At 35.1% G+C, this 20936-nt stretch overlaps 1 protein-coding gene across 1 annotated transcript; it reads right to left on the minus strand.

The window, feature by feature from the left end:
- Positions 1-234: 234 nt before the first annotated feature.
- On the minus strand, positions 235-19612 carry LOC146169829 (uncharacterized). The gene is made up of 14 exons (XM_083383293.1): positions 19441-19612; positions 18596-18789; positions 17586-17745; positions 16836-16990; positions 15360-15511; positions 14351-14467; positions 12508-12711; positions 9044-9159; positions 7797-8037; positions 6012-6101; positions 4337-4542; positions 3086-3289; positions 1782-1932; positions 235-903 (listed from the first exon to the last, which is right to left on the minus strand). The coding sequence occupies exons 1-14, from the start codon at positions 19606-19608 to the stop codon at positions 758-760; spliced, it is 2304 nt and encodes a 767-aa protein (XP_083239419.1). The 5' UTR covers positions 19609-19612; the 3' UTR covers positions 235-757.
- Positions 19613-20936: the final 1324 nt, after the last annotated feature.

The following is a 20936-nucleotide window of genomic DNA, read 5'->3' on the forward strand; positions in this document are numbered from 1 at the left end:
ATATTACAGTTTTTCAAGTTTTACACCGTTAAGATTTTCTATTGCTACACAGGTGCACAACAAAAGTTTAGGCTTCAAACGGAACTATCAAAAATAGTATCAATTAAGGCAAGGAAATTTACACATAAACAGCAATAGAGTTAATAAACACTCCTAATTTTAACTGCGTTGATTTCTGGGCTTTACAATGCACTTTTGTTTGATTAGCGCTTTAAATTTATATAGAAACCAGGTTTAGGTAATAAAGAATGTTATCTGTTGCAAATAGGAGAAGTTTTGTAACGAATTGAGTTAATGAATAAGTTCACTGTTATTAAGTATAACTGTTTTTCAAATGATATTGCACTTTGTGGGTTAAAAATAATATTTTAAGAATCTCTTAACAACTTTATAATACATTATGAGGACACGAATCATGGATTATATATTAGCCGTAATTTATGAACAAACACAGAGAGTTTGGATTATTTAATGGGTAATATCAATTAAAATGAAATTTACATGCCTTTATTTTATTTATTTCACAATTTATATTTGATAATAAATCGACTGGTTTTACTTGTTCTGTTAGTTATAAACTAGGACTAGGTGTTATTTTTTTCGATTTTTTACAAATAACTAGTAATCGGTATCCAATCGAAAAGCGATAAGTTTTATCGGAATAAATGACAAAGTATACGACTTCCATATAGTATAATAAACGATTTTCAACAACAAATGAAGCCATGTTCCAGTAAATACAAACGCATTGCATAGCTTAGGCCTCACAGTCGCTTAAGAGAACTGTTTTGCCTGATATGGAAAAATGCAGCTCTATGACGTTTGAGGTGACTTTGACCGCTTGATGGGGCTGCTGACCACCCACGTAGATGGTGAAGTCCCCCGGCTCCACGTAGTAGTCGCCTGTTGCGTAACAATGAAAGGATTAGGGATCAAGAATCAGGAAAATCAAACGAGTGTTTATAGCAGTGCTTATATAACTGTGGTGACATAATCCATTATGTGTTTTCCAGTGTTGTTATTGACTAGACTTAAGTCACTATTTTCAAATTACTTGACGTGATTTAAGTCTTTTGGACAAAATCATTTTTCTCGAATTAGGAATTTTGGATAAATGGCTTGAGTTGACTTCACTTTTGCTCTAATTATGACTTTGACTTGCTATTCGTTCAAAAAGACTTGGACTTAAATTATTTCACAAAATACTTGACTGTTTTTTTTTTTTTTTTAAAATGACTTGACAGGGACTTAAATCATTTCAAAATGCCATGTTCACAACAATGGCTAAATGGCTTTTCAAACATACCAAAAATTGAACAAGTTTTGGGCAACAGAATACAGCAAATATATGCATTACATCAGCCTATTAAGCGCGGATTATCTTTTTTTATACACGCAACTTTATTTTTGTTTTAAAAATACTCCCAACCGAATACCTCTTTATTTCAAGATACGGTAGGTGATCGATTTGAACCGAGAAAGAATTATTCGAAACGTTCACAAAATGGCATGTATACGTTTGTATATACTTTTGATATATTCATTCACGTCAACTGCCAACTCCAGCCATTATCTTACTTTTTATTCGAAACGTTCACAAAATGCTACCAACTTCTGTATGGGCCTTGATATTCATTTTACGTCGAACTACAACATACAGCCATCATAAAGTTTTATTCAAAACCTTTACAAAATGCTACATGAATCTATATGGGCTTTATTATTCATTCTATGTCCAGCTACAACCACCATCTAATTTGTTTGTTTGTTCAAAAACTTACCGTTCTTCCAAATAGCTCTGGTGAACGCTTGTATGTCCATCGTTAGGAAAGCATCCTTTCCAGCTTCAACGTTGACACGTTGGAAGGCCACAAGCTGTCGCTGCGGAGTCGGCACCGATGCATTGTGGGACACCTGGTAGACTTGGACGACCTTGAAAGGGTAAACTTGTATCAGCTGCATAGCACCCTTTTTAAATGGCTTTGCATATCGAATAAGACATGAAGAGTTGAAATTAAATGATTTTTGTTGTCAAATTGCCATGTTTTAACTCATATTAAAGCAATGTCAAGCACATAAGTTTTTCTGCTAAACGCTACGTTCGGACATTATCTTGAGTTAAACCAAGTCTTTTGTGCAAAATGACCTGACATGGTTGGTTAAGTGTTTTAATCGATTAAAGTTTTGGACAAATTAATAAGTAGACCTTTAATTTGTAAACGCTAAAGTAGTTTTAATCCCATGTTTTTTTTTCTGCTATACGTTTCGTATGTTAACTTGACTTAATCTAAGCTAGTGGGCAAAACCACTTGACCTGGACAATAGCGCCTAAATGGAATATAGTCCTGGCCTAATTTGAAACTGTTTACTAATTTTGTACGATTTAAAACAGTTTGCTTCAAGAATTTAGGTGTTGTTCGTTATACGTTTAGTACATCAGATTAAAGCAGGTTCGGTAAGCAATTAAGTATAGTACAACAGGTTCAAATATATTTCAAAAAGTCATTTAAATACTTTGGAGCATAAGGGTTGGAGGTTGTAGTAAGACGTAATAAGAATATCAAAGCCCATACAGAAGTAGGTATCATTTTGGACGTTTCGAATAACTCTTTATTCATTTTCAACATAGAGAGAAGTCACTCATCAGTGTCACAAAATGATACCTACTTCTGTATGGGCTTTGATATTCTTATTACGTCATTTAAATACAATTTGGACATCTTATTTTTTTGCTAAGTACACCGACTGTGACGTCATCGCCTACTTTACCTCCCCCAACAGGAGTACCTTTATCTGTCTGCTGTGGAAGGCGCCCTTCGAGGGAAACACCCTTTCAATTAAGGCTTACAAGTATATAATTTGTTTGTGATATTTGTGTCCAGTTTTTTTGTTTGGATTTCGCTCAGAAATTTTAAGAGGCAGCAACCGCCCGCTTATAAAGACTAATTGCCAATTCTCTTGTTGTCACAAAACTAGGGTATTTTGTATAGAACCTATAGTAGATATTTAAAAAGAAATACGGGATTTATTTTAAACAGAAGCGAAAAACGCCAAACCAGCAGACCGCACAGGCTCGAGTACCCACCTCGTCTCCTGAGAGACTTCCAGTGTTGGAAACGGTGACAAGAAGCGTTACAGAGCCGCAAGGGTTGTCAGTTGACGGGAATGCTTGGGCTTTGGTGTACTGGAAAGTTGTGTAGGAGAGACCGTAGCCGAACGGGAAAAGGGGGTCAGGGGTCAGGTATCGGTAAGTACGCTCGTGCATGCTGTAGTTGGTCATCTCCGGTACCTTGACAACACGGTTATAAAATTAAAAAAAAAATTAAAAAAATATTAAACAAAAAAAAATTGAAAAAAAATTGAAGAATTGAAAAAAAAATTAGAAAATACAGAGACAAAAACTCATATATTGCTTAATAACATTAATTAAATAACAGTACGAAGGCAAATTAAACTGCTATGAAAATTGAAAAATTGGCGGTTGATTATTTTGTTAACCTTTTTGGAAAAAAGCCGTGTTATATGAATGCATTTCTTTAAACAGGCAGATAAACAGACAGAAGAAAACAAATCAGGCCTACTAAAATGCAGAAAACGGTAGTTGGTTTTCGGAGGAACTTTTATTTGTCATTTCAAAAATCACCAATTTTCTAATAAAATTAAGGCAAATTAAAAAAAAAAACAATAATTATTATACTTAAGGCATTTTAATAAACAAAAGAAAACATTTTTATTTTTGATGAGAATACACATACAAAACTGAACGCAATCAAACCTTAACGTATCGAAAAAGCAACAGAAAAAAATCACTTATTCCTAACCAACTTGGCCTAATGACCAAGTGGCGGGCAATCTTGGTGCTGGACTAACGCCCCTGGGGCCTGGAGTTAAGCATCTTTTAAATTTTGTGGGTTAAAACCGCGTTTTTGCACCATTATTTTTATACTAAATAGGAATAAAACAATTTAAGCGCATTGTTATACGTGGTCGCATCAAAAAAAGAAAAAAAATCACTTATTTCTGGCACAAATCTGGTTTAATGACGCGTTTACGGAGTATAGCACCTTATACATTTTGTTCATTGGAGCACGTATTTTAAATCACAATTTAGAAAAAAATGGAAATTTCCCCAAATTTGATCACATTAATTCTCGTGATCCCTTAAATGCCCAACCAACCTTAAAAGGACGTGGAGAAAAACGTATATCACCTTTAACATTTCGTGGGTTGGAAAACGCGTTTTTAAATTATTAAATCTCCTACGGATTCGAGAGCGTTTTTTGTGGTCCCTAAAAAATAGCCAATCAACTTCTAATGCCTTATTCCTAACACACACCTGGTCCAATGATGCGTACCAAGTGGCAGGCAATTTACCAGCAGGGTTAAGGCCACCAGAGTAAAGCACCTTCTGTAGAGCCTGGCCTGTGGACTGGGCGGGAAAGTGGCAAGCCATCATCGCGCTAACCCTCTTGTCCTGAAGCGCCCAGCTTACGTCGAGAGGACCGGCGTTGAATAGAAGAACGAGAATTGGGGCTCCTTTAGCTAAAATCATAAAAAGGTTAAGAAAATTTGCGGACATTCGTAAAAGGTTGAATATTTGATGGGCTTATATAGTATATATAAGTATTTTTAAGGCCGAGAAGATCGACATTAACTTGATTAGATACGAGCTTGTATCATTAAATATGCTGTTGCTACCAAGCATAGTATACTAAAAATAAGTTCTTCTAGTATATATTTGCTTGTTCAACGTTTTGGCCAACTATTCAGAAAGCCTTCATAGAGAATGAATGACACACACGGCCAACAAGATGACGCAAAGTAAAATGAAACTTAAAAAAAAAAGATTAAAAAAAGGGTACCGACCTTACAAAAACTATGTACAAATATTGGAGCATAATTGTTGGAGGTTGTGGTTAGACGAAGTTAAGAATATCAAAGCCCATATATGTCCGAAAATGAATAAAGAGATACTCGAAACGTTCGAAATGATACCTACTTCTCTATGGACTTTCATCTTCTTACCACGTTTATAACAACAAAATTCCAAACTAGTTTTGCTTTTTAATCAGAAACTAAACTAAGAATAAAAAAGATGTGAATTTATTTCAGAAAATAAAAAAATAGAGATGGAAAGGGTCGCATTTAGATACCAGAACCAGATTCTGTTTAGCGTTACGATCCATGGTAGACGGAAAGTATTTGTGTTAAAATTACCTTTAAAACTGTTACGATTATTATATAATCTGTTGCTATCAGGCAAAATGTTAATATTCCAAAAATAACTCCTACTACGAGCGCTCGGAGTCTTTAAACCTGAAGGCGATTTTTGTAGGTTGCCGAAACGTTGGTTAAAATTGCAATTACCGGAAGAATAAATGTTACAATTACTAGATCTGTTTTTGAATATTACTGATTTAAATTTGATGGAACTAGCACTACTGAAATCGCAAAAATTTTAGAAAAAAGGATTTGAAGTAGCGTTTTTATTCATCAAACCAAGTTTTAAAGAGTACTGGGGCCTTTGTGAAAGAAAAAAAAACGACTGTAGCTGTGTTCCTAACTGTAAAGCTAAGAAGTGACACATACAAACTATATAACAGCAAATCAGTGTTGCAAACTTTAAAAATGGGTTGGGTTCCAGTCGCAAAGCAATTGTCATTAAAATAAACAGTTTAACTATTGAAGTGGACAAAGGTGTTTCATTCTGGGGTATATTTCGAATAGCTAACACCACAAACGAAACATACAGCAAAGCAAACTGCTTTACATGAAAAAACGAAAATTTTAACAAAAGTGTTTAATGAAAACACCAAAGTCCAGTCAAGTGATTTGGCCCAATGTCAAGTCATTTCTTCCAAACGGCACTTTTTTCATTAATATACTGATTCATTACAACACTGCGTCAGATGCATCACGAAAAAAGTGCGTCTAAAAAGTGTTCAAGAATCGATTTGTTTTTAGGCACGGTAATTCGCTTAGCCGTTTATTTACATGGGCTCTTAACTGACCATACTTAACGGCGTCCTGCAGAAGCTGAGTTTGATTTCCAGGAAGAAACATGTCCCACCGGTCCAAGCCTTCGGCTTCGATGCCGCGTCCTGGTAAAGTGTGATAATGTTTATTAGCTGTCTGTGGTACACATAGCATCAGGGTAGGAAAAAACGGTTTGATGAAATAGTCACTTTCAAAAAAAGTATTTCTGAGTAAAATTTTTTGTGTTTTTTTATAAGTGAATTAAAAAAATTATATTATTATTAAGCTTCGAGGGGTTAGAACCGATACCAGTGTTAGTATCGGTACTCGTCCGATACTAGGGTGGTATCGGTGTCAATCTGATATCAAATTAATATACGAATTTCAGTCATGATTTGCAATTCTACTCTGAAAGTTAAAAAAAAAACTATAAAGGTACATGAGGTTACTTAACTTCTTAACGTTCAAAAAATATCTTAAACGTTTTTTTATTTATTCAAAAGCATTTAAAGACTTTTCAAAGAATGTTACTAATTTTTTTTAAACCTAAAATTGAATCGCTTGACGGTTTTTCAATATAATTACAGTATTTATGCCATAGACAACAAAATAAAAAACATTTTAACGGCACTTTCAAAACACATATTTATAGCTGGACAATAAAACAAACTCTAAGAGTATTCGAAGACAAAAACGAAATATCGGAAAAACATAAGGTTTTTTTCAAAGACTTTCCTCCAATACGTAAATCGAGCCAAAGACATTCAAAGACTTAAATATTCAAAGACTTTGTGGCAACCCAGGTTGTTGCTTGCTTCTATTGAAATTCAAACAGGTTTACTATTACATAAAAGCGAACGTGGTAATGAGTCAGCTGAGCGGCGTACAAAACTGCCAGCTATGGAAAAAGTTAAGAGAAAGGGCCCGTTACACAATAGCCACGTCGGGGCGTCAATGTAATGTAAAGCACTGACTATATGCCGCATTATGTGGACCATGACTCGGGGCAATAAAGCTTTTAGGTTTTAAACAGAACAAAGTATGTAAACTTGGTGAAAACTAATGGAACCGATCCAATACTGAGGTTTTATCAGTGTACAGGAATTTATCAAAACACAAAACCTTACACAGGTGGATTCATATCTTAATTCGAATAAATACAAAACAATGTCATTGAAACAGAAACAGCATGAGTGTAAGTTAAACATCATCGCCAAACACTTACAAGTAACTAACAATGTGAGCTCCTATCGCGACAAGGTAGTAACGGCAACTGCCGTAATGACAACTACAATGCCAAGGCACCATGTGCCCAGCGACCTTTGACCGTTTTACCGCAATAAATAGAGTGCTTACACAATTAAAATAAAATAACCTCACGCTACTTTGAAAAATGAAACGTTGGAGTTCAAAAAATATATCACTAAAAAAAGTTATATTTTTCATAACTGATGACGCCATCTTTGAAGAGCGGAAAATTTCGTTGATTACCGTTGATTAGGTGTTTTAAGATGTGTGTTGTGGATCCTTGATTTTGTAAACAATTGCCAACAAATTAAATACGTTTACTACATCCTTAGTCTAGACAAGTGACCAAACGCTTATTAAGCAGCTGGTTTCAAGACGAATTTCAATCTCGCCCTAAATGCATACCAATACACTGGATTAATATCATAGGAATTGGGGTACTTTTATAAAATTCGAAAAAAATCTGCGCGACACTCGATAATCTCTCAAGGCACATAGTTTGAAAATCACCATACCAAAGTCTACCGTTATTGTTGCGTCACAAGTTGGGCAAAGTTTAAATGAAAACAAACCTGTTCCCAAGGTAACGACTACCAGGTCGCTTCCACTAGTGGCGCTCTCCACCTCGGACTGGTTGTAATCTTGGCATTTTGGAAGCTCGATGTCCCAAGCGCCCTGGCAGCCCTTGGCCACCGTAACGGAACCGGGAAAGCCCCGAAATGCGTCGGCGGGCGAAGAGAAGTACTTGAGGTCGAAGTCGGTGTAGTAATCGCCCGTCAATGCGTCGGGGTTATTGGCAAAGGGACCCAGCACCTAGAATTGAAAAGTTACACTGATTGCCGTTTTAATATTTTTTGCTTTTTAAACTTATATTAAAGTTAACACCGGAGCTTTACAACTTTTTTTGGCTTTTTGGGCAAACTTGTTTTTTTTTTGTTTGCTAACGTGTTTGCTAAAAGGACCTAACATCTTTACCACACCTTGGCGAAATACCAAAGCAAGTTAATCCGTCCCGCGGCTCATTTTTCTAAAAATACAAACCAGGGCGACTTTCTACATGTTTGATTGTAACATATATATATATACATATATATATACAATCTTTCAGGGACGGATCCTTGAACCCATAACGTCCATTTTTGGCCTGTTTTAAAGACGTATATTTTGTTTTTCTCGTAAGTTCCACGAGTTTTGGGGCGTGACCCTCTGCACTGTCACATGCGGCTCGCAGTAAAAAGTAATTGCCCACCCCCGAACCATACAATACAGGTATAAAAGTGCTGACTTTTTCAACTAAAATTTTCTCAGCTGTTTATAATTAGATTAAAGTTTAAACTGGAGCTCTATAAGTTTTTCAAACTAAATTGGAACAACGTTAGGGCTTTTAGTTTGTTAACTTAGATGTGACAGAACAGAGAGCGCCTTAGATAAGAAAGCAGAACTAGCCGCAATTCATAACATAAAAAACTGTTTTTTTATGTTAGATTGAAATTTGTTTATGCTAGATCGTAGTTTTTTAATTATTTTTTATTTGGCATGTTCTAATTTTTTTAAAACTGCGAAATTCTGTAAATCTAAAATTGAAATAACTTAAATATTTCCAAACAATTCCAAAACGTTTTTCAACAAAAATGAGAAAAAATAAAACAATAACAGATTGCCAAATTTTACTATGACCGTTTAAAATTGACAGTGATATTTCACCAAAGTTACGGTAAAAAGGATCGACCTATATCAATCACAACAACAACCTAAAAAACCCTACATTTTCCCCACATAAGCAAGAATCGATCAACATACAAAAAACAACACAACTCACGGCTATTTTCATTTGCTTGGTTTTTGAAAGTGGAAGAAGGCCGTTGTTCTTGAGAAGAACAAACGACTCGGCAGCAGCTTGGATGGCAAGGTCACGGTGTTCGGGGCTCTGGATCACTGCAAACGAAATAAAGAATTATTCGAAACGTTCATGAAATGCTAGCTTCTTCCGAATGAGCTTTGACATTCACTCTACATCTAAGTAAAACCTCATGCCATTATCTTAAGATATATTCCTCCATATGGGCTTTGATATTCTAAAAACTCTTAAATAATCGCGGCGTATGGGAGTCTAGATCACTGCAAACAAAATAAAGAATTAGTCAAAACGTTCATAATATGCCAACTACTTCTGTATGGGCTTTGATAATCTTGGTACATCTAACTAAAACCTAATGCCATTATTATAAGATATATTCGAAACATTCACAAATTTTTAACTACTTCTGTATGTGCTTTTATATCACACTTCATCTAACTAAGCCTCATGCCATTATCTTAAGATATGTTAGAAACGTTTCTGCCAAGGCACATAACAAAATGTATATATTACTTTGATAATACTCGTGAAACGATTTTTACTACTTTTGATGATCTTTTAGTTTTTACCTTAGAGTTAAAGAATAAACAGCAGAAGATAAGAGTGGATTAGTTAGGTTTAACCTGTAATAACCGCGACTCTTTTAGTACGATCAAAATTTCGTTATTTCACATCTCTCCAGCGTCTAAGTCTTGCTTAGATTATACCAGGCTCTCAAAAACTTTTAGTGTTCCAAATTATTAAACAGCTGCCAATTGGAAAACATTGCAAACCGTTTTTGATTTTCAAAAAACAGCAAGCAGATGTAAACATGTCTACATTTCATGCCAAGAGCAAAACATACATTTTTGTGATTAAATTCTTTATATTTTTAATGGGGTGAACGCCACCTTTGTCTATTTTCCCAGTATTGTGATGTTATCACTTTATTTTACACTGATGATGGCAATAGTTATTGCCCCCCAAATAACGAAAATAAAAATCAATATTTCGATATTATGAAATAAACTACATTTTTATTAAAACTACAGAGAAAAACGTGAATGTTCCCAGAGTTCTTCCATGTTTACGAAAACAACTTGAACTAGAGCATTCAAGTTGGTATCATGCAGGTCATTTGTTTTCGCGGGACTTTTTGTTGTTGCGCACAAAATGTTTAAAAGCATAAATATTTAATGAACAGCGATCGCGATTCAACCAGCCAAAGTTATGACTGTGCATGGGGGATTTTCGCATAAAAGGCCTTCTTTGTACAGTTTATGCACATATTAGGGCGGAATCTAAAAGTTGTAACTTGTTAGTGAATTCCAAGACACAAGGAGTAAAATCGTACGCATTAAAATAAGTACAAGGCATTTTGCGTGGAGATTCACATTATTTAGTGGGGCTGATCACCCAAACTTCCATTAAGGGTGTTCGGAGCCCCCTAAGTACCCCAAACTCGGCACCCATGGACGGAATGTTTGATATTTCGACTAAGTACACTAAATATCATAACTTTAATTCAACTGAAGACAAAAACGTGTCTCAAGAAAAGGCGAGTATTGCTACTACTAGGTCAGTATTTCACGGGTTATTGTGGCTATGTTATGAGATGCCATCTTGAATGTTAACTGACAAAACGTTTATTGAAGCAGTGTTTCATGTTTTTATTATAAGGTCAGTGTAGTATTGTTTGTTCAACAATATAAAGCAGGTTATAGCTTTATAATTTTGAAAAGGTAAATTTCGTAGTCGATATCAATAGTTAAGGTAAAGAACCTCTAGTACAGTTGGTTGTATCGTTATTTGAAGCGTTTTGGTGGTCAAACGACTTAAATAACTCGTCAAAAACAAACTTCGCAATGTTTGTGCAATAAGGTGCATACAATGACGACATGTTCAACAAATGTCGGAAAGGTGTGCTGGCAAAAGAACAGCGAGGCAAAAGGTACACAGTTAACATTTATTCGACACACATAACATTTAGGTCACAAGACAAGCACAATTTAAGATAAGCCGCTCAAGCAACATTTTCTATTTAGCGCTATACTTGACAGAAAAGTATACATAGGCCATAAAAATGTTATTATTTTATAAATGTTTGATAGTATTCATTTTATAGTTCAGGAATAAGGTAAAACTATTTTTCATTAGCTTTCAAAGTATTTCCACATTCTCTATAAATGCATTACGAATTACGACCCATTAGTTCGTATCGTAATGTGAAGTTTTTATTTTTTAATATGGGAAGCATGATATTTTGAAGCTAAACGAACGCTCTGCGTTTACCATATAAGTAAAGGCGAACAACAGAAAGCCGATAAGAATTTCAGTTCCAAATTCCTGTTTTGTGGCTCGTGGTTTATACTTTGAATTATTCGCTTTGAAATATACTGCTACCCAGTTATATATTACTTCGATACTACTTTGATCATACTGACGTTCAAATTGCGTAGCTCTGCCACCTGCAGCAAATCAATTTAGGACACATTGTCTTGACTTTCTAACAAGATAGTTTCGAAATCAGATTAGTTTTCTTAAAGTAGCCTGTCTACTGATGTTAGTCGGGCATCCCTGGACAGTTCTGGTAGTTTTTACTCTAAAATCTTGATGTTGAAAATGAATAAACGGATATTCGTAACGTTCACAATGGTACCTACTTCTATATACGCTGTGATATTCTAAAAATTTCTAAATAATCGCACTGTTTAGGGCCCTGGATCACTACAAACAAAATAAAGATTTTTCGAAACGTTCATAAAATCGCTACCTACTTACTTTTATATGAGTTTTGATATTCAAAAAGGACTTAAATGTTGTAAGTTTGTTAAGTCACCCGTTGTTGGAAGCGCTTTTGACTATGAACGTTAGAGATTCGAGGCCTAAGCAATGTACGCCTACATATGGGATGTGACATACGGTACTGCCCAGACAAATGTGGATGTAGCCCAGTGCTTCTTAAATGTTTTTGTTTTGTTCATCCCTAGCATCTATCTCCAGATTTTATTCACCCTTGTCTCATGATATAATAAAACTATATCGTCTATATATAACAGCACAAAATGACTTAGGGTGTTTTGATTTTTGTTAAGATCAACTCAAGGTAAGTTTTACGATTTCACCCTTGTCTCATGATATGATAAAACTATCTCGTCTATATATAACAGCACCAAATCCCTTCTAAGTTTTACCACAATTTCTCGAGTCCAGAGATATAAAGCTACAAAAGCACAAAACACAGTCACCAAATGCTCGCAAGCTATCATCCATTTCTGACGGTTCACCCTTACTCACCCCTTTTGGTTGATTCACCCCTGCACAAATTGTATTCACCCTGGGGTGAACCATTCACCTGATTAAGAAACACTGATGTAGCCTACTACACGTTTCATAAAACAATGTATCTTGCCACAAACGAAAATGCAATAAACAAAGTCTCTCACCGTCCAAAGGCACCTTATTCCAGGACACGGATTCGGGAGGATCGAATTCTCCCAACTTCATCCTGGTGAGGAAGAGACGCTTGGCGGAGTCCCGGAGGTTCTCTTCACTCACGTTTCCTCTCATGTACGCCTCCGGGAGCTGGTTGAAGCGGTTGTCGACGAGCGATATGGCAAGCTCCAGATCCACACCAGCGTTCTTGGAAACTGCGCGATAAACAAGGTTATTTTTAATCAGGGCTGCGGAGTCGGAGTCGGACTCGAGTAGTGGGTAATAAACATGGTTCAATCGGTTTGTGAAGAGGGATACGGCAAGCTCCAGGTCGGCTACGGCGCTCTTAACAACTGCGCGAAACAATAAGTTATTTTACACCTTTTGAACTGTTTTTTTTTTAAATCATTTGCTAAAAAAACTTATTAGGCAAAACACGCGTGATATCCCTATGTCATTTTTTAATCTGATAAACAATGTTAGACAATTCAATTTTTTTTTTTATATTTTGTTAATTGATTATTTTTGTTTTTCCAGTTTTTAATACGAATAATCTAATAATAAGAAGTGGGGAATGTCCTGTGGAAACAGAAAAAAAATATCAAGCTGCTTTTCTTTCAAACAAATATCAAACCAAGAGGCAGAAAACAAACTGCGGACAAATTTCCACAGGAAAAGTGTTCAATTTTATTTGTGATGTGAATTTGTTGGACGTGATGGTCGCCATTCGGATATCTCTTACTGTGATAAAATATTTTTTTTCTATTCAACTTTTTTGTATAATCATTTGTAATTTGCTCGTGGCAGAATGAATACCTAATCCTTTAAGGAAGTAGCAAAAAGCATTTTTTGGTATTTGAGTAAAGTTTTACAGCAACTTAACCAGTTTAAAAAAGTTGTATTTCATAGAAAAAACTTGCTATTCAAATTTTGTAACTGCTAACCCAGGCTTAAAATTGCACGATATTTAAAACGAACATTTCGTTGAGTATGAAAATTTCTCAAAGGAAACACTGGCAACCAGCGATACGGACACCGCTGATCTGAGTTTAAAAAGGCATTGGTCAAATAGCCTTCCCTAATCGTGCTTCATAAAGTTCCCAGCATGTAGCTTATGGCTAATATCGCGTTTTATGTGTCGAAGTTACGTCAATGCCCTGCGGGAAATGTTTTAACCGTCATCGGCAACCCTAGATGCCATTCGCATTAGGCCACATTTTTTAAACTATTTGGCAAATGTGGTAAATATGATTTTGATATTACACCGCTATTCTATTTAATATGGGCACAACACGCGCCGTATAAAACAGTATAACTAATTTGGAATAAATTAAAGTAAAACCGAAAAAAAACAAATAGGAGTCAAGAGTACCGATTTAAAATAAACATTAATAAGTATTCTAACACGTTTAACGCCAAACTACTTCATCTGTAATCTGCATAGAAACGTCCGATAATATCACGTTGGTGACAATATCCAATATCAAGTGTTAGTATCGGAACTTGTCCGATCATAGGCTGGTATCGATGCAGATCAGATACCAAAAAAAAAATTAGCATTTAATCCATGATTTGCCATCTTACTAAGCATTTCTAACTGTAAAAGGTAATTTAATTTACAAAAATAACATATGAACACGAAAGCTAACTCAGTGGGTTTGTAAAAACTCCATTACGCCTCTGCAAATTGTCACCAATGCTATTCCACGTCCCAAATTAAAAATTATTTGTAAATCTTATATCGACATTAGCGAAGAAATAACTAGTATCAGATCGAGCGACCGATCAATTATTTAGCAAAACATTGTTATAAAAAGTATCGGTCATCCCTGGATAAAACGATAGAAGACTGACCGATGGCTGTGTCCAGAAAGGTCTTTGTGTAATGGAAGAAGCTGTCGATGTGCTCTATAGCGCCCTCGTCGCTCACCACGTAACCTTTGAACTTGAAGGTTTTACGCAAGATTGTGTCTGAAAATAAAATATTAGAAACTAAAGTCTATAGGTAAACGGGTTTGGGGGATATTTACATTTTATAGTATGTTTCCCGGATTGACCATCTATTCCAGAGGCGTGCAACATACGGCCCGCGCTACCTTTTTACGTGGCCCGCACAAACTCCGTCAAGTAGCTCATTCATTTTTAATACTTTTCTAAGTTACTTTTGTAACGGAATCGTTGGTATTTTTCAATTCGTATTACGTCACACTGACGGAACCTCCTTTATTGCGTCATAGTGTGCATTGTAGTAAAACTGCCTTGTTCTGCTGGTAATCATTCAGTGACATGATCTTACTTTATGGATTCAGTGTTTTGAATATATATTAAAATTTCACGTTTTTTTAATAAAAACTGTAAATGTTGTTCGATTGTCTGGCCCGCAGCACTATCACAACTATACATTATAGCCCGTTGCGATAAACAGTTGCACGCCCCTGATCTATTCTATACCACTTGTTCTTAACCACTTTATTGTCATTATCACGGAAATCACTTAATAGATATTAAAAACGCTTTTTTTAATTTATAAAGTGTTGTCCCGAATCAATTATATTGAATAAATAACATTAGCATGAACAACATGGAAATAATAACTTGGCGCAAACATTCACGGATATTTTGATCTTGGAGCCTGTTAAAACGCCAAGATACACGGAAAATAGTGTGTCGATAAAAATGTATAGATTATAGAGGTTAAGTCTTTTGGGCAAATAAATTTACCAAGGCACAGTGTCAAATAACCTTGGTTAAAATTAGGAGTTTACTAAATACTGTTTATTTTGGTTTTAATTAGGGGTTTACTATTGGTTCAAATTAGGAGTTATCACTTGACCAGGACTTCTTAACACTGGTAGAAACGCACCCAAGGTCTCGGTGTTGGCACACGAAGGAACACCATTGATTGCGTTGTAGCTGCACATGACTCCCTCGGCACCGGCGCCCAAACAGGCCCGGAACGCCGGCAGAAACGTGGTTCCGAGGTCGTGGTCTGACACCACAGCGTTGAAGCCGAACCTGTAAAGAATAGGGGGAATTTTTGTAGAAGGTCGCTTCTTAACACTGTTTGTCCTCGAAAATTGGAATTTTTTTGGCAGCAATATTGTTAAAAATGGTCGCTAGTGATAATTAATGATAAATAGTTTGGTCAAACATGAAAACAAATTCATGATTTATACCAATGTTTACCGACGTTTTTCAGTTCACGACCCACTTTTAATGCAAGTTTTATTGCGCGACCCACAATATGATATGGGATGGCCAAATAAAAGAACAAATTAATGAGAAAAGAAACAATGTATACACATGTAATTCACTATTAATGCGAAACTTGATCTAGCATGTTGGATATTATCATAACAAGTCGCATTTGTTACATTGTTGCATAAATGTTACGTAATGATAATGTAATAATTTCCCAATCAAATAGAAAACTGTAACATTTAGAAATGCTTCGCGACCTACCTGAAATAGCTTCGCGACCCCCACTGATGGGTCGCGACACACTGGTTGGAAAGCACTGATTCAGATTTTCCTTTGCACGAGTGTAAAATAGCAACCGAATTTGCAAAAAGGGTAGTGATTTATAATCAAAACATGTGGCATTCAGTTTTCTATTTTGAACTAAAAAATGCACAAAAGAGTCTGAACAGATCAAAACAAACTATTCCATATCCTGAAGGATTCGCCAGACGCACACGCATTACACAGTGCACACACTACACAATTAAACGTATCTGCGCATCACATTGCCTTACATTACAGCCGATAAGATCTCACCTAGACACAGGAATACTTGCAAGACACAACAATGAAGTACACAGTGGCCAGTGCATACCAATGTGGTAATGAGTTTAGTCCATGACCTCAATATTTTCGAATGACTTGACTTGAATTAAGTCATTTGACGTACATGGCTTGACTTAAGTAATTTTGTAAAAACAACTTGGGTTAAACTTTAGTGTTTGCAACAAATGTTTTTAGTAGAATTTGGTTATTTATCTAAACCTGTTTACATAAACAATTTGCTTGATGTTACGTTTTAGTTATTTTCAGTTAAGTTATTGCTTATAATCCAGCAATTTTATAATTTTTTTTAGTTAAACAGTTTATTCTTATGTCAATAAGTTTGACTAAAAGTCTACTTGCTCTCATAATGACTTGACTTAGTGAACTGACTGGGATTGGAACTTGACTTGCAATTTTTTTGCAAAAGCCTTCACTTGGACTTAGTTATTCTGCAAATAACTTAACTTTGACTTTTATTTACAACACTGGTGCATACGTACTTAAACGTATCATTAACAACACATTACATCGCATTACATTACATCCTTCTTACCTAGATACAGGGAGATTTTCGGGACCTCCGTGTACATCGAAGTGCTTGCAGACGGCTGACGCAGCAGGGTACGTTGCCGCGTCAATTTGGGTGATTCCGCTAACGTACGCTTTGGCCATGATGCTGGTTAGGACTGGGTCTTCACCGTATGTTTCCTGCCATTCAAAACACAAGTTCGGCTGTTTAACTGGCTGATCTTGGAAAGCTGAATGATCAATAGAAAGTGACTTTGCAATTTCAGACAAATTCAACTCAAAATTGAAACAACAGTTGTATTACGAAAAAAGACTAGTATTGGTGTCTTGTAACATGGATGAAAGCTAGTATAAAATGAAAACAGTCTCAATTTTAATAACTTTGAAACAGAAAAATATGTCGCGTTAAACCAAAATCTTTATTTTACATTCTTTAACTCGGTTTTCACGACTTACAAAGATGAAGTAAGGTTACAATGGAAATTTTTACTAAAAAAAAAAAACAATCTTATTCCACCGATAAAAATTAATGTAAAATTTTAATCTTATGATATAAACAAAAGTCTAAATTTTAAATGTCTAACTTAAACTTGGTTGTAATGGCCAAACTTTAAATACACCTTGTTTAGTTAGACACTCTTTATTTTTTCAAAAAGCAATTTTGGGTGTTTATTAAAAATTTGATTTTATACTTCAAGGAAATAATTAGTTTATTTTACTCTATGGAAGTAATAACCATTGCAAAAGAACTTCATCCAGACATAATAACACCAACCTGATTTCTTCCCCACAACGGATGCCTCATTATGTTGATGACAGGTGCAAAGCAGCTAAGGCCAGTGTGGTCTTTATATACACCGTTCTTGGTGTAGTTGTTGTACTTTGCCCTTGCCTCAAGCGAGATCACCTTCGCTATAGTGTTAATCAGGCCATCACTGAAATGTTATGACGTAAGTGTCATGTTTAAGTGGTGATATTGCCAAAGTGTAAAAATGAAATTTTACTTTTGTTAAAATATTACATTGAATTCAAGTAAAATTGTCATTGTTTATTTAAAAGTATATATCGATAAACAACATAATTCTTTTTATTCAGCATTATTTAAAGTTGCAAAATAAAGTATAGTTAATACATTTATAAACCGAAGAGTTAGTTGGATTTTATTTTCTATTAATTTAAATTACAGTGTATATATATATATATATATATATAAAAAAAAATCGTTTTTAGTTGGCAAAAACGTTAAAAAGAGATATCGTTATCGATTTGAAAATGTGAATACGGTCGACTTGTAAATCGTTGATAAACATTTTACTAAACGACTGGCTGATTGTTGAAAACATTTTTAAACTGTACAAAAAACAGATATAGCAAGCAGTAAAAATAAACAGTTAAAAAGAGGTAAATATTATTTCAGTCATTTAAAGTGTAATTCAGTATTAACGAACTTTTTTCCTAAAAGGCTGTAAAGATTAAAGATCATTGGCTGGATATAAATTTTATATTGACCCTAATTGACTGTTATATTCAAACAAAGAAAACATACAAAAATTAAATAAAACAAAAAAGAGCTTCATAATTATTGTTTCTTTAAAGTTTATACTGTTAATGAAGTATTAATAACTTATCATTGGATCACTAAGAAAAAAAAAAGGGTCGGGAAATGTTAAGCGGCTTGCTGGACCCTGTCCACAGGCTGTATTTAGTGACCCCATGGTCTAAACTTTCCAAAAACAATTCACACAGAGAATTTTTTTTCTATTTGCAAATTTTAACGCAAATTACTTGAAAGTGGCGGCCAGTCCAATAGGCTGTGGAAAACAGGTAGCTTCACCAGATTGGGCATATCCCCTCAGACACTCTGTGTTCCAGTTGTAGGGCTTAATTCCCAACCTCTCAACTGCAGGAGCGGGGCCGTTCAGGTGGGCTCCGCCACGTGCCAATTGCAGCATCACTTCGTCTATGTTGAGGCGTGAAACCTGAATTGAAGAATAAACAGTTGGCATTTTTATAAATGTTGTTTTTTTGTACAGAAAATGAGGATGCCTATTTTCTTATTGTGAAAAACTATATTTCTGTGAATTACACCCACAGCACACGCTTGATCCATGATTGTTGTGTTAACCACTTCAAACACAGCACACTGTACGGAAAAATGGCAAAACACAGATATTAATCAAAAAGCTTACAAGGTAACTATAATTCTTCCTCAACGTTTTGGCAACCTATACAAGCGGCCTTCAGGGTGAAAGATGTGAAAATTAGGTTTATTTATTTTTAATAAACAAGTGGTTTCCAATTTTTTGAAGAATTTTCTGTTGTAACCAACTTGCAATCTAAATAACTTGGGGAGAAACACCACTACATAAAAATAAGGTCCGGTGTAAAATGGAATCTATTTATAAAAGTAATATATATAGAGCAAAGTTTATTAAGATGTGTTTGTACAGCAGATATCACTTTTGGAACCACTAGATGTTAAACAAATATTGATGGATGAAAAAAATATGTTTAAAAGATTAATGCAGCACTTTGGCATTTTTTCATAGTTGGTACATTTAGTGTATCAACATCAATCACACAGATTTTGATAGTCAAAAAAACATTTACAACTCCTAGGCAACCTTTACCAAATCGTTAATCCGATCTGTCCATGGTAGACTGACATTTCTGAAAGGAAAGTCGTCCGAACTTTTTCCGGGCGTGAAATGCAGTTTTCCTTGCCTTTCAGAGCCCCGTGCCTGACTTGACGAAAAAAACAGAATCAACGCTAGCGTTCCTAAACACCTTACAGACATCGTGATCATTCTAAATATACAAAAAAGTGTTGAAACAGCGGTACAACTACAGTTTGTGGTACATAATAGAAATCGCTAACTAGCATTAGAATGTAAATCTAAATAATATACATTTTTTTAAAAAAGTACCATATTTTTATAAAAGGGCTTACAGTAAAATGAAATGGCTATGAAATAATAGTTTTCACTTGTGAGAACCTGGTAGAATGAAATGCTGCTTTTGCAATTTTTCGCAAAAAAAAACACAAAATATTTGTTAAACAGTTAAGAGCAGGGGTGGGCAACTTTTTCTAGTCACGGACCAAAGCCAAACTCAGATAGGTCTCTGCGGGCCGTTAAATATTAACTGTTTAGACAAGCGGTTCTCAACCAGCGGGCCATGGAACCTTTTAGGTGGGCCACAGACCGATTTAAAAAAGCTAGATTTATTGAAGAATTTAGTTTCTTTTGTGTCACTATATCTAATTAAACAGGAATAATGGCGTGGGGAGGAATTAAGAAGGAATGTAAATGAAAACGTAAATTTATTGTTCAAAAGCAAATATTTAACTAATGCACGGTTGAATAAATGATCCTTTTTGATATATGCTCCGCTTTTTTTGTTCTAAACCTTTTATATAGTTTGTTCTTTCATAAAAATTTTTTAGGCCACAGAATTTGCGTGCAACGAAAATGGGCTATGAAAGAAAAAAAGGTTGAGAACCACTGGTTAAGACTTTATGCATATTATTGGAACTGCAACGATAGTTAATCAGGGATAACTAGGGTAATTTGCAATTTACACTCAATGGAGGAACAAGATTTACGCAAAGAGCCAAAAAAAGTTGAAAACTTATGAGGAATGCCCTCGTGTCCAGTTTGAGAAATAAGTCACAGGCTGGATGATTTGTGTTGGCGGGCCGGACCTGGCCCTCGGGCCGTAAGTTGCCCACCCCTGGTTAAGAGGTAACTTTAGCAGTGTACAAACACTTGACGTATGTAATAGTTATATATATATATATGAAATGTTTAACATACTGGTAGTTGGAAATAGGTTCACAAACAAAAGAGAAAATAGCACAATAGAAACTAAATGGTCTATAAACAAACTGCGCATAAAATATGACTGCATTTTAATAGGACTTGATAGCGTTATAATCAAAAAGCGGTTACTACTTGCAATGCCACAATAGTGTCTGAAAACAAACACATGTTATTAAGTAAAAAAGTGAAAAAAATAGCTTTTATTATACACTATGTACAATGCAAATTATAATTAACACACAATTGTCATTGTAGGCGTGTAGTCTTATAAGCACAGACCATGTCTCCTAAAACAGCAATATACA

The sequence above is a fragment of the Ascidiella aspersa genome, chromosome 1 (assembly GCF_963924565.1).
Source record: "Ascidiella aspersa chromosome 1, kaAscAspe10.2, whole genome shotgun sequence".
Lineage (NCBI taxonomy): Eukaryota > Metazoa > Chordata > Ascidiacea > Phlebobranchia > Ascidiidae > Ascidiella > Ascidiella aspersa.

Bases quoted from the DNA above. Each gene is read 5' to 3' on its own strand.
- LOC146169829 (XM_083383293.1), bottom strand. From the start codon at position 19,608: ATGTCTGTAAGGTGTTTAGGAACGCTAGCGTTGATTCTGTTTTTTTCG. The intron at 18,790-19,440 runs GTAAAGGTTGCC...TCTTCAATTCAG, and splicing joins CAGATCGGATTAACGATTTG to GTTTCACGCCTCAACATAGA. The intron at 9,160-12,507 runs GTGAGAGACTTT...TTTCGTTTGCAG, and splicing joins GAATAAGGTGCCTTTGGACG to TGATCCAGAGCCCCGAACAC.